Raw genomic sequence first — 12,907 nt, 5'->3', positions numbered from 1 at the left:
TCTCCGTTTCTCTTCTATGTTGTGTGCGATCACGATCGCGTGCAATCCTACTTTTGTTTTGTGATTTGTACAATCGCACAATTGAGTACATTTTACATGCACTCCACTGAAATGCTTTTTGTTTCTTCTGGATATTGATCAGATCGACCCATAATCGTCACCACCTCGAGGTTTGGTCATAACCACCGTTTTGCTAGCCGCATTTCTACTTTGGTTGCGGATATAAATCCACACTACTCCCCACGTCTATAAATAGATGTCTAAAATAGTGTCTAGATATATCCAAATTTAGACAAACCTCAGATATCTATCTACTCTAATCGACATCCGAATTTGGAGTAGTGTATTTTTCCCAGGTTGCTTAAAAAACACTAATCGGCATTGATATTGCCGGTTAGTGCCAATTTGCCCACGTAAACTAGGGCCCACTTGTCAGCTCACATTTAAAATTCAGAATGACCAAAATTTGCTCATGTGGATTAGGAGTTGTCGTCTCCTTCATCCCCACTCCAATCAAATCCACCCGCACGCTTCCATGGTGCCCCTGCCTCCTCGCCTTCTTCCACCTGCGCAACTCCCAGCTATGGCCAGGTTGACCGCAGGTGTCACCATGTCGTCGGTGAAGCGCGACCACGACCATAGTTGCGTCACCATTGGCCCAATTCACACACACAGTGTCCAAACTTCATGAGCACGGCTGCTATGGTCGGGGCAGAGCATGAGCGGGCGAGAGGTTCTGCAGGAACGAGGAAAGGAAGCGTGGACGAGACCACGACTTGCTAGCTAGGATGGTTGGAGACTATGAGGAGGCAGTCATCAACAGCCTGGACGCAACAAACAACGACCATGCTGCTCGGGCATGCACCTACGTGTTTCCTAGTGGCTCATGGGGTGGAACAAGACGAATTCGAGCAAGAGGAGGGCGAATCGAGGACTACGCGTTTGGTCGGACTTCAAAACTACAAGGGTGATGTCATTGTTTCTGGTTGTCCCATCCCAATCTCTCTGGAGGGGGGAGCGGGGCGACGAGGCGTAGCTGATTTGCGGTTTAGTTGGTCTATGGGCGCCTAGTGGCCGTCTTCCCATCGCACTACCAATAACGTCGACCTATGTGGGGATTTGGGACAGGGTTGAGGGGCAAGCGGGCGGGGGTCGAGGGGTGGCACCAGCTGGCGGATTGGATTTAGTGCTCTACGGAGTTATAAGCAAGAATAAAAGGTAAGTGAGGAAAATATGTGGGCTGACACGTGGAACCCACTTTCACCTCATCTAATGATCTGTTTGTGGTGTCATCAAATCTTAATGTGAGTCCAGGTCCACGTCGGCAAATTGGCACTACTAGGTGGGTTTTGTCGGTCAGTTTCCGTGTCAGTTTATGTATAGTGTTTTTTGCGACTACCAAAAAATATGGTAATTTTTTTATCAAAACTGGCTAAAAGGTGGTGGTTTTATGCTAATAACTCTGTTAGCTCGTGGAGGTGATGGGGCAAGTGGAGGTGTACCCAAGGCCTCACTCGAGTCCATGGCGTTCTTTCCGGTGGCAAGGCCGAACGAGAAGATGGCATACATCTCATCGTAGTTGACGATGGCCATGTTCAGAAACTCGTCGTCCTTGGGGTGATCCTAAGAAGGAAATATAGTGTGTTAGTTATGCAAGGTAATGATTAATGATGAAGTAAGACAATGGAGGAGGATAGTGTGCTAACCAACATATGGGTGTGGTAGTGCTCTCCAGCATGATGCAATTGGTCGCCTCGCACCACTAAGCTCCACTTAGATCGTGAAGCCTACTTATGTTGAGCAACATGGCCCTCCACTTTCTTAGATGATTGTACACCTGAGTTGAGCTAACATCAGCGCCACAATGCTCCAGGAGAGCCTTGTCCACGGGGCAATCAGATGAACTTCCTTGAAGCCTTTGTCAATTCGGACACAACTCTTGTTGAGCGTGCACATCTTCTCTAGAGCTAGATATGAATGGGAGGCACTTCATTGTCCCCTTCTGTGCAGCTTTCATCGCCTTCTCTGCTTCAGTGCGGTACTTGGCCTTCGTCTTCCTTGTGGTGGCAATCATTGCCACCAGCTCTGTCGTGACCATGGCGACAAGGGTGTCCAAAGGGCCCTCCAACGCCGGCACATCCGACACCTGGGTCTCAACAAAGGGCAGTGAATCAGGCACTTGCGAGGGGATCCGCGACTCCCATACCCAGATCATCGCCTGGCTAAATTCATCACACATGGAGTCCTACAATCACCACGTACCACAGATCAATGCAACACCATCAGATCTAACACTACACATATTGCGCAAACTATAATCCACTACCAAATACACGAATCCAGTGCATTTGGATACTACCAACCCTAGATCACTGATGAACAAGCAGTACACCTACAAATCTAGCCGGATCTATCACTGCCATAGCAAGATCTAACCCTAGCTAGCATACCAAGACGGAGGTGTTGTTACTTACAATCATCGTTGGAGGCGAAGGAGGCCACGAGGAAGAAGTAGCCTTGCCACCGCCGACCGGAGTTTGGTGCGCCTTTTGCTCTAGAACTGGAGATGCAGCTCGAAAATAGCGGTAAATTGAGGGTTTGGACTTCAGAATTGGGTGGTGAGTGTGGAGGGTAGAAATAGTAGAGTGTATTTGGCGAAAGGTGATTGAATCCTTCATGCCCTTTTCCCCTTTTTGCTGCAACACGCTTGTGCTCCCAACATCTCCAACCTCAGTCACGCTTGTGCAAGCAAAGACATCGTTTTGCATCCGCGAAGCACGAGAAGAGGTGGCTCCAGATAAACGATCAATTCAGATGTTCCTCCCAAGGCTGGTCAAGGATGCTTTAATACTCATGTTAGAGCATGTCTAACAAAGCCCCTAAATTCCGCCGAAACTGAATTTTTCCGGCGGATTTACGAGTTCAGGTCGAAAGTAGCGCAGAACGGAGCCTGAATCGGTGGGCTGGCCCGTATAAGAAGTTCGGGGGGCCCGAGAAACAGGAGCGTCGACCCGTATATATACAGGCCGTGGAGGGGAGTAGGGTTTACCCTACTCCCTCTGCCGCGCGCACGGTTGGACTTCCGGTAAGCAATCACGAAGCCACCGCCGCCGCTTCTCCACTCTCTCCACCACCACCGTGACCGCATGGCTGGGGCAAACAGCGGCGGCAGGGGAGGCGGGCGGATTGACGGGAGCAACTCTCCGACCCCCCCCCCGTTTTCCAGTCCGAGGCAGAGCGGCGCAAATGGAACCACTCGGAAAGCGCTCGGTAGCGCAGCGCGCGGCGCTGGACCAACTGGGGTCTGACGCCGCCGGGGAAGCTCGCGCGCTACGCGAATAGCGGCAAGGGGTCGTCCTCGGCCACGTCCGGCTGTGTGCTGTGGCGGCCCGCCGCGGACAGCAGCGACGAGGAGCAGGTGGAGGGGGAGGAGGAGGAGGAGGAGGTGGTGGTGGTGCCGGTGCGCAACCTCCAGCTGCAGTCGGGGGACTACATCCTCAACGATGAGGAGGAGGCGACGGCGGTGCAGCAGGTGGCCGTCATCTCCGCCGCCGAGGTGCGCGCGCTTCCGCCGCGAGGAGGCGAAAACCGTCCATGCCATGCACGAGTACGAGGTCACGCAGAAGGAGGCGGTCGTCCGCCGCGTGAAGCAGGAGGTCGTCGACCTCGACTCCGAGTAGACTGCTGATGGCGTAGTCTTCCGCGGCACACACACAGTAGGTCGCCGAAGAATAAGGGCTCTGCTAGAGATTAGAGATGCTCTTAGCCACAACGTGGAGGGCAACCGAATAACAAATGGATCATTTTCATCTCCCAAATGCGAGTCAAAGTGTTTGCGACCTACCAAAGGCCGACCCTAATCAATTGAACTCATGGATCAACAGTTGCCTCGCTACTGGCTCCGATCAATCCAATCGACTACAGGTAAGGCCAGGCCTTTTCACTTTCAAGCAGCCACAGGCCTGGGCCCTTAACAAATTATGGGTCATGTGCAGCCACACAGGTCGCAATCCCATGGGCCCATGCCATGGTTTGGTGTGCCAGTGCTTGTTGCATTATCATTACTAGTTTTCTGAAAATGCAGTGCAACAAACAAAACATAAAGTAGAGCACAAGGACTAAAGGACGTACCCAGGCTCCCGCACTGTGCGGGGTCTGGGGAAGATGTTAGTGGCAAACCTTAGAGCATCTTCACTCGTCTCCCCGACGAGGCCCCTAAGCGATGTTTTTTCCATCTGGACGGCGTAAATCGGCCCAGTCGCGCTCCCGGTTTCTCGTTTTCGTCCGGATTTGGCCCTTCATCCATCCGGCGAGCCCACGCCATCCCCGGTCACCGGGGCGCGCTCGGGGACTCCGGACGAAAGATTTTGGCGCGAAACGTCGTGTGGACCCGCGTAGTCGGCGACAGGAAAACCAAATCCTGTCGATTTTCCCTCCAATTTGCTTGCATATCCCCATTCCCTCCAATTTGCTTGCATATCCCCATTCTCTCCCGCCGAATTTGTCCATTCTCCTCCCTCGTCTTCCGAGTTCCGAGTTCTCGGCGGCGTCTTCTCGTCCACCACCGCTCTCCTCCTCGTCTTCTCGTCCACCACAATGCCGCCGAAGGCGACGACGAGGAAGCCGCGGGCGAAGAAGGAGCGGCCGCCGGGCATGACGAACGCAGAGTGGGCGGCGGACGAGAAACGGCGCGAGGTCGAAACATGCGGCAGGGCGGAGAGGGTGAAAAAAGCCGCCGCGAGCCCGGGGTTCTTCACGCAAGAGGAGGCGAGGGCGACGGCAGCTGTCGCGGCGCGCAACGAGTATGTTGAGGATGTGGCCGACGGAAGCCAAGCCGTCGAAGAAGAAGACGAAGAAGAAGAAGAGCCAACTCAAGCCGCCCCAACCTGTCGAAGGGGAAGAAGAAGAGGAAGAAGGACTCGCCGCCTGCCGAACCGCGTATCAAATGGACGCGGAAGGAAGAGGAGTGCCTCGCCGAAGCTTGGATGACCGTGTCCATGAACGGCATAACCGGGGCCAATCAGTCGTTCGACACATATTGGCTTCGAGTGAAGCAGGCGTACGACGAACGCAAACTCGTCGATCTCTACTTCAAGAAGACGAACATGAACGTGTACCGGGGAGACAAGGCAATGGCCACCCATTGGGGGATCATGCAGACGGCGTGCAGCAAATGGCACGGCATACAGGAGGAGGTGGAAAAACGGCCGATCAGCGGCCACGACTTGGAGCAAAAGGTATGCTCCTTCGACCCTGCATCACCGAGGTACATCGTCGTGAGCTGACCCGTATCGCCGTGCTCTTTTTCCCCGACTGCGCCGTGCTTTGGACATGTACACGGACGACACCGGCATGCGGTTCAAGTTCTCGAACGTCTACGCCCGCCTCGAGAACTGCGAGAAGTGGAAGGAAACCCGCACGACCCTCTCGAAGAGCAAGACCGAGCAGTACAACCCCGACGCTCCGCGGCTGGCGCGGCGGAAGGGCGCCCTGAACTCGGCCAGAAGAAGCTCAAAGAGCTCAAAAAGACGAGCAATCCCGCCGACGGGATGCAGCGTCGATCGACAAGTGTTGGGCCGACTTGAGGTCGCACGCCAACGGGAGGAACGACAAGTTCGACGGCAGGTGGCGGGAGATGCTCGCCAACCAAGGCGTCCGGATCGCCCTGCTGAAGACGACGGTGGCGGCGAAGAAGAGGAACACGGACTTGGCGTTCACGATGGGCGGCGGCAACATGGAACCGATGGACGAGGAGACGAGGAATTGGTACCGGGGCCACCGCGGCGACATCCTCGGAGCCACTCCGGCCGGTCCTTCGTCGTCTCCGCCGGCTCCTACCTCGGCTTCCTCACCGTCTACCTCGTCGGCCGCCGCCGCTTCGACGTCCACCGCCGCTGCTTCGTCGTCGGCCGCCACAGCCGCTTCGGCCACGGCGTGTGAGGAAACTGGTCCGTCGGACACCGCCGTGCCGGCCGGGACTGCCGATGAGCCTGTTTCCGTGTAATTTCCCTCCGATCGCCGATCTGTGGCTAATCCTTTTGCTTCTTTTGCCGATCAACTGGCCGTACTTGTAGCGTGGGACGACGCTTTGTTTGAATTTAAACTATGTCCGCCGATGTCCGCCGAACTCCGGGTGGACGACTAGAAATACGGTACTCCCCACGACTTAATTTCGTCCAATCCAGCGGTTGTTTCGTCCGGATTTCGCCGTGGGGAGACTCGAACCAAATTAGAGCACAAGGACTGCAACAAACAAATATAACAGCTCCATCCAGAACGCCTTGGAGAAACTGAAGGTATAGTAGTATCACCTCAACATGCTGACACAACCTGCTGCGTTTCCACTATTACGGAAAAATCACTAGGAAGTGTAGAAACAAGCTGCACATTCGAAAAGTTTCAGGGTTGAATAAGCTCACCATCGGGTTTGATAAGCTCGCTGCCATATTCATGTTTCCAAAAAGAGGTTGAAATTTACATTGGAACAGCCAAACACCGAAACCACAGCCAAATAACACAAGAGATAAATTTATACACAACTGCTGCATGAACTGGAACAAATTGCCAGGCGAGTTTCCAAAGTGTGCCTACTTTGCAAGTTGCAGTCTTTCCAATGGGTATATGGAGGAAGGCATCGCGTCCACACGTATCAATACAACAGCAACATGAGATTAAGAGCACAGACAGGTGACGACTGGTACAAGGTCAGGGATGGAGTCAGCTCAAAGCTCCTGCCTGAGCGTGATGTTAATGATACCTATAGGGGTTTTGGGCTGGTAATGGTCGTCGGTATCAATTTCCTCAATCTCCTGTTTGGGTAAACAAGAAAAGCAGAACAAATAAAGTGGTGATGTTGATCTCATTAGATGGACAGTAAGTATTGTCAACACCACACAAATTTAAAACTGAAGATGAGGCCCACAAATACTAGCAGAACAAATGAGGTTACGTTTATCTCTGAGATGGACAAACATTCTTAAAAGGAAGGTGGCATTCAAACCTGGGTTGCTTGGGTAGCACACCATGTATCCTAACATTAAGCTACCCAGTGATTTCAAGATTTAAGGAATGGCTACGCTAGATACTAGAGAAAACGTAAACACATGTACTCCAGATGAATAACATTTGCTTATATCATGTTCATCAATGCACACAATTAAACTCGTATATTACTTGGTTCTCACCTATTGACATAAACGGACACCTACTACTCAGGTAAACACAACTGTCCATAGTGAATATATTGCTCCAATGTTTTGTATATATGGTAAAAACTGGAATCTCAATACAAAAGATGAATCAAATAAAAGGTTGTATTTGAATACTTAGGTTGAGACAGAATTCAGATAAAATACCTGAACAATATCTTCTCCCTTAATAACTCTCCCAAACACAACAATCTTGTCATTCAAGTCGGGAATTGGAGCAGTCGTGATAAATATATCAAATCCTTTATTGTTAGGACTCTTTGTAGTTCCAATCATAAATGCTTCATGTTTTGGACTGCACAATTATATAAACCCAGGTAAGGTTTGAAGAACAAAATCATGTCTGCGTTATCTAAGGATGCAAGGGAATTTAGTAACTGTAATATTTAGGAGTAAAACCTGAGAGCATTTTCTCCACTGGCTTTGGCTTTTAGTATCCAATCTTGGGAAGCTCCATTGAAATCAAAATCACCTCCTTGGATTACAAAGTTCTTTATGACATGACGAAATGGCATTCCTTTAAAATAATCACTCTTGCTGCACCATAGATAACATATGAGATATAAAATAAGCAAATACAGGGCGGTTCGTCTTGAAGAAGTCTTAGCAGTACTATAGCTCTCTAGCGGTGTTATAAAGTTCTGTTTCATAAATAGTTGCTCTGGAATAATATACTGGCAGCACCATGGAAGCAGCCACACCATAAGGGAGGGGGGTCATAGACTAATAAGCAGCTTTGGAAACAAAAGGAACAGGGTATGGGACTAATACTAAAGAGTTATGTTGAAATCCTTGTGTTCTCACTACTGCATGTAATACAAGGGACAGGGTATGGGACTAATACTAAAAGTTATGTTGAAATCCTTGTGTTCTCACTACTGCATGTAATACAAAGGACAGGGTATGGGACTAATACTAAAAGTTATGTTGAAATCCTTGTGTTCTCACAACTGCATGTAATACAAGGAACAGGGCATGGGACTAATAATAAATGACTTACTAGTAATACATGCACAAGGAACGTGGTATGGGACTAAGAAGCATATTTGCAAAGAAAAGGAACAGGGTAAGGAAGAACCATCAAAGTGCATCCTCTTTTGTTGAATGAATAAAGCATACACTAAGTGTCCTCACTACTGCATGTAATACTATGTAAATCACAGATTCAGTAAGTATAATTCCAATGCTCACCATAATTTGACAAATCTGTCCACAACACCAGCAGAAGCATCTTTGTATATTTCTATAGTAATTGAGCCTTTCGCAGTGTCCATTACCTGCCAACAAATCAAGTAGAAGCATTATATTGTTTGTACTTCACTGATGCTTTACAGCAATACCTAGGGCGACAACATATTTAATAAAACCACTTCACCAGGTGCAAAATATTATTAATTCAACAAGTATGCGACCAGCTTGTATGCTGTTAACTTCCACTTGCATGTGATAAAATACATTCTCCTTGAGCTGATTCTATTGCTAATAATTAGTGAATCATCATGGCAAATTATTCATCTACACAACACAAGATGTCGGGGTAAAACATAATCAGTTGTGTGATTAGCATAGCTCAGAACTACTTAGAAGCACTGCGTGCAAGATATCTCAGTGCTCAACTATTAACCACATTTGCTGATACATTTGAGGTCTTCGTGAAACACAACTACGATAACTATAGTCGATTGCGGTAAAATAATGCTTTCTTGACATGATGTGCACATTTTAGGCAGCGATGAATAATTGAACACTAAAAAACTCTCTAAAAACAAGAATATTAGAAAGGAACCATTCAACCAAAACTTCACTCGGGCTGTGACCAGTTTTGTTATCTTATTCATGGTTCACACATAAAGCCTAGCTCTTGGATTGCTAAGAACAAAATGGTTTCCCATGCCGTTTGTTTTTCAGTGTGATCCTATTCCTATGCAAACAAATAGTTGGTTGTGGAATTTTCAAAGCATCTCGACAGGATGTACTTTAAGTTGTATCATGCTTCCATTTTCCTTGGAAATAATAACATGGGTTAGCTGTCAGTAGCAGCATAATCACAGCAAGATATAAACATATATTCTACATCAATCCAATATGTACACATAATATACGCCCGTACATAGAACCAAATTGATTGGAAACTATGCTCAGAAAATATAGGAAAAACTTACTGCATAGTTAGGTGTACTTAATTTTGTTGAATCTTCAGATCTCTCTACATTCTTGAAGTCACGATGAAAATGCACAAGACAAAACAAGCAATAAGTTTGATGGCAAATAACCCTTCAGGATATAAATGAGTAAGAGCTTTCACATAGGAAGAGGAGATATAAGGAAATAAATTATTTACAGAAATTGTTGCGTTTTTAAAAATAATCAATTATTTGATGATACCAAATTTAGGATAAGAAACAAAAGGTCGCCCCAGACTGTTCTTTACAAAGAAGATATATCATGGTTCCTACTGCAAGTTAGGAAAAACCAGATGGAAGGAAGTTCAATACCCAATTCAACATGTCAAACTACCAAATGTATGATTCTTTTTTACTCGTAAGATTTAACTCCTTGAGATATACAATTCCGTTCCATTGTTGAACTACAAACCATAATGATAATCAAAGCAAGTTAAATTTTAAACCGAAAGATGAAGCTACCACTTTCTAATGCTTCTTGTAAGGAAAACTAAGGGCACGCTAATCATAATAATATTATTTTTTTGACCAGGTGCTTACGTATTTAAGCATACAGATAAAAGAAAAAATGTACATTTTCTTTTTAAGACTCGATATTAGTTGTTTCACAGGTTTTAGAACATGCCATGTGATTTATTTTTGCATCTGCAATATTGCATACGCATTCAGCTACTAGGCCCTAGGAGAAGAACTATTGAACAAGCAAAAATCAATAGAAACAATTATGATTATCATAAGGAAGGGAATTAAAAGTTAGGAAGTGATAGAGAAAAAAAATAGACAGCATGCTCACGATTAGTGTCACTTTATAAAATAAAATAGAAAAGTACTGGAGACTTAGAAGACAAAAAAGAAAGCATGCGTATCATGCACTAGATTGCCTAGTGTACCTCAGCCCCATGAAGATCCATTTCAGGCTCGAAGGCCGGCCTGCGATAGAGCATAGGAGCTCATCAGTATAGGGAAATGGGTGACATTTGTGAACGACCAATGCAAAAAAACATGGCCATCCACTTATTTGAGTCTTTGTATTGCACTATTAGCTAGGTTAAGTGTGCTTTGGGACAACTACGACTATCAGCAGTCTTTAAAAAATCTTAGGGAAAAAGGACACCAACCTGTGATGCCAATGCCTGTAGGTCGCATAGAGTGATAGCACAACCAAGACAACGATGAGGTTCCAAGTGATGATACTGGAGTAACTGATTCGACTGGGACTCTTCTTTGTCTTGCTCTGAATTAGCAGCTGCTTCGGCTTTATCCTGGCCATCTGCTACTCGTGGGAGGTGACAGTACCCTCTGGAAAAGACATGTTTTCAGTACCTAGGATTTTGGGAAAACGGCTACCAAGAAAAGAGGGTGTTTCAACGGACGAGGATTTTGTGCACATGGGAGTCAGTGCTCCCTTCACTTTTGGATTTTTGAAAAATTTAGATTCTCATATTTCTCTGCTTTCAAAAATTATGACATTAAATATGTAGATAGATGTGTATACGAGGATTGGAATCAAAAAAGTCTCGTCAAAAAATACGTTATATTTTGGGAGATGCAAAAAAGACAAATTTCTGGCAGTAAACTGACAAAATATACGTACTATTGTACTACTATTTATAGTCAAAAATTTGTCTTTTTTGTATTTTCCAAAATACAAAGTATTTTTTAATGGGACTTTTTTGACTACACTCCTCGTGTCTAAATCTATCTACATATTTAATGTCATAATTTTTGAAAACATAAAAGAGTGAGGTTTTGAAAATTCTCAAAAATCCAAAAGTCCAAGGAGCACTTGTGCTCATGTGCACATGGTACTTTCCGGTGTTTCAACAGCCTTTAATACTTGTGGGAACCCGTAAGAAGCTAAAATTCCCAAATGAGTGCAACAATCGCGACAAACTAGGTAAGAGGTGCTTAAAAGAGACTGGATAAAGGAGGGAGCAAACAATTATACATCATTCATTCAGCACGGTATCAGTTAACCCTAGGTGAGGGGCGGATCTACATGGTTTATACCGGCAAACCCAGAAAATTGTGGGTGGAATATAAAAATTACTGATGAAAACAAGTTCATACCTCAAACCCCAAGGACTAAAGATTGTGGACGAGGTGGAGGCAGCGGGAACGCGATTCCGCGATGAGGAACAACGGGAAACTGCGATGGCGGCGACGCTCGCGAGAGGTGGGGTGGGGGAATTGGGGCGTCAGCGATGACGCTAGCTGCAGCCGGACGGCAGGCGGTAGTAGACTATAGGCGAGATTTAGAGCCGCGTTGAGTTGGGTTGGTAGCAGTCAGGCAGGACTCGGGAGGAAGACGGAAGAAAGGCAAGGCAAAGAGCCAAAGAGGAGATCGGGGTTCGTCCGTGGATTTTTCAGTAGGACTGTTTTCTTTTCTTTAACTACAGTACATTCTAAGATTTTTGTTTCCCTGAGTCTACAGAAGAATTTTTTTTTTGAGAAACACAATAAAAACGCACACGCTCACATACACGCGCATACACTCATCCCTAAGAACGCCATACACGCACGCCCTACTCCTATGAGCACCTTCGAAAGACTGAGTCGGTGATTTGGATCTTGAAATTGACGAAGTCACCACAGGCGTCTCGCTGTCGACGGGAACGTCGCCTCCCACTGAATGAATATTCCGCCTTTATGAGACACACAGTTGACCTAGAGTTTAAATTTTGGTGGGCTAGGATACAACCATCTTTCTAACCACCCAACCTCAAGTTGCCACATATAATAATAAGAGTGTGATTATTTCTCGGTCGAATGTCGTATTCTGTCAAATTATGTCATCAAATCTAAGTTACAACTTATATTGCAACTCATAACTAGCACGAATAACGATGCAAATTAAATTGTGTAGGGCTTGACTGAGCAAAACCCTAATAATAATTAGCGTAAACTAGTGGTTACGTCCGTTTTGAAAACAAGTCGTAGAAATCTAGTAAATTTGACTAATTAAAAATAAAAATATGAACCTCTATAGTAACAAATATGTTTAGGTCAAACATAAAATATATCTTTGTAACATATATTCATTTGGATTTATTTTTTTAAAAGGAGGTTGAACCCCGACCTCTACATCAAATCAACCATCTTTTACTTAAGTTATGATGCGAGATATCAACGAACACGATTCTAGATGCCCTTCCTGCTTATGCCATGGGAGCACTGGAGCTCCCGCCGGCACTGCTCCGGGCCATCGACCCCCTCTGCCGCGCGTTCCTCCGGAACTTTGAAGGTCGCGCTTATCGGGCCAAATGCCTCATCGCCTGGGCGCAGGTGTGCCGTGATACGTCTCCGACGTATCGATAATTTCTTATGTTCTATGCCATATTATTGATGATACCTACATGTTTTATGCACACTTTATGTCATATTCGTGCATTTTCTGGAACTAACCTATTAACAAGATGCCGAAGTGCCGGTTCCTGTTTTCTCGCTGTTTTTGGTTTCGAAATCCTAGTAACGAAATATTCTCGGAATTGGACGAAACGAAGACCCGGGTTCCTA

At 46.5% G+C, this 12,907-nt stretch overlaps 1 protein-coding gene across 1 annotated transcript; it reads right to left on the bottom strand.

Moving 5' to 3' along the window:
* Nucleotides 1-6,405: 6,405 nt before the first annotated feature.
* On the bottom strand, nucleotides 6,406-11,735 carry LOC124676404 (peptidyl-prolyl cis-trans isomerase CYP21-4-like). Its single transcript, XM_047212474.1, has 8 exons — nucleotides 11,462-11,735; nucleotides 10,510-10,690; nucleotides 10,282-10,321; nucleotides 9,371-9,421; nucleotides 8,400-8,485; nucleotides 7,608-7,745; nucleotides 7,356-7,503; nucleotides 6,406-6,809 (listed from the first exon to the last, which is right to left on the bottom strand). The coding sequence occupies exons 2-8, from the start codon at nucleotides 10,659-10,661 to the stop codon at nucleotides 6,723-6,725; spliced, it is 702 nt and encodes a 233-aa protein (XP_047068430.1). The 5' UTR covers nucleotides 10,662-10,690; nucleotides 11,462-11,735; the 3' UTR covers nucleotides 6,406-6,722.
* Between the last annotated feature and the right edge of the window lie 1,172 nt (nucleotides 11,736-12,907).

The sequence above is a fragment of the Lolium rigidum genome, chromosome 7, assembly GCF_022539505.1.
Source record: "Lolium rigidum isolate FL_2022 chromosome 7, APGP_CSIRO_Lrig_0.1, whole genome shotgun sequence".
NCBI lineage: Eukaryota > Viridiplantae > Streptophyta > Magnoliopsida > Poales > Poaceae > Lolium > Lolium rigidum.
Note: the sequence above shows the minus strand (reverse complement) of the source record. Positions and strands in the feature narration are given on the sequence as shown.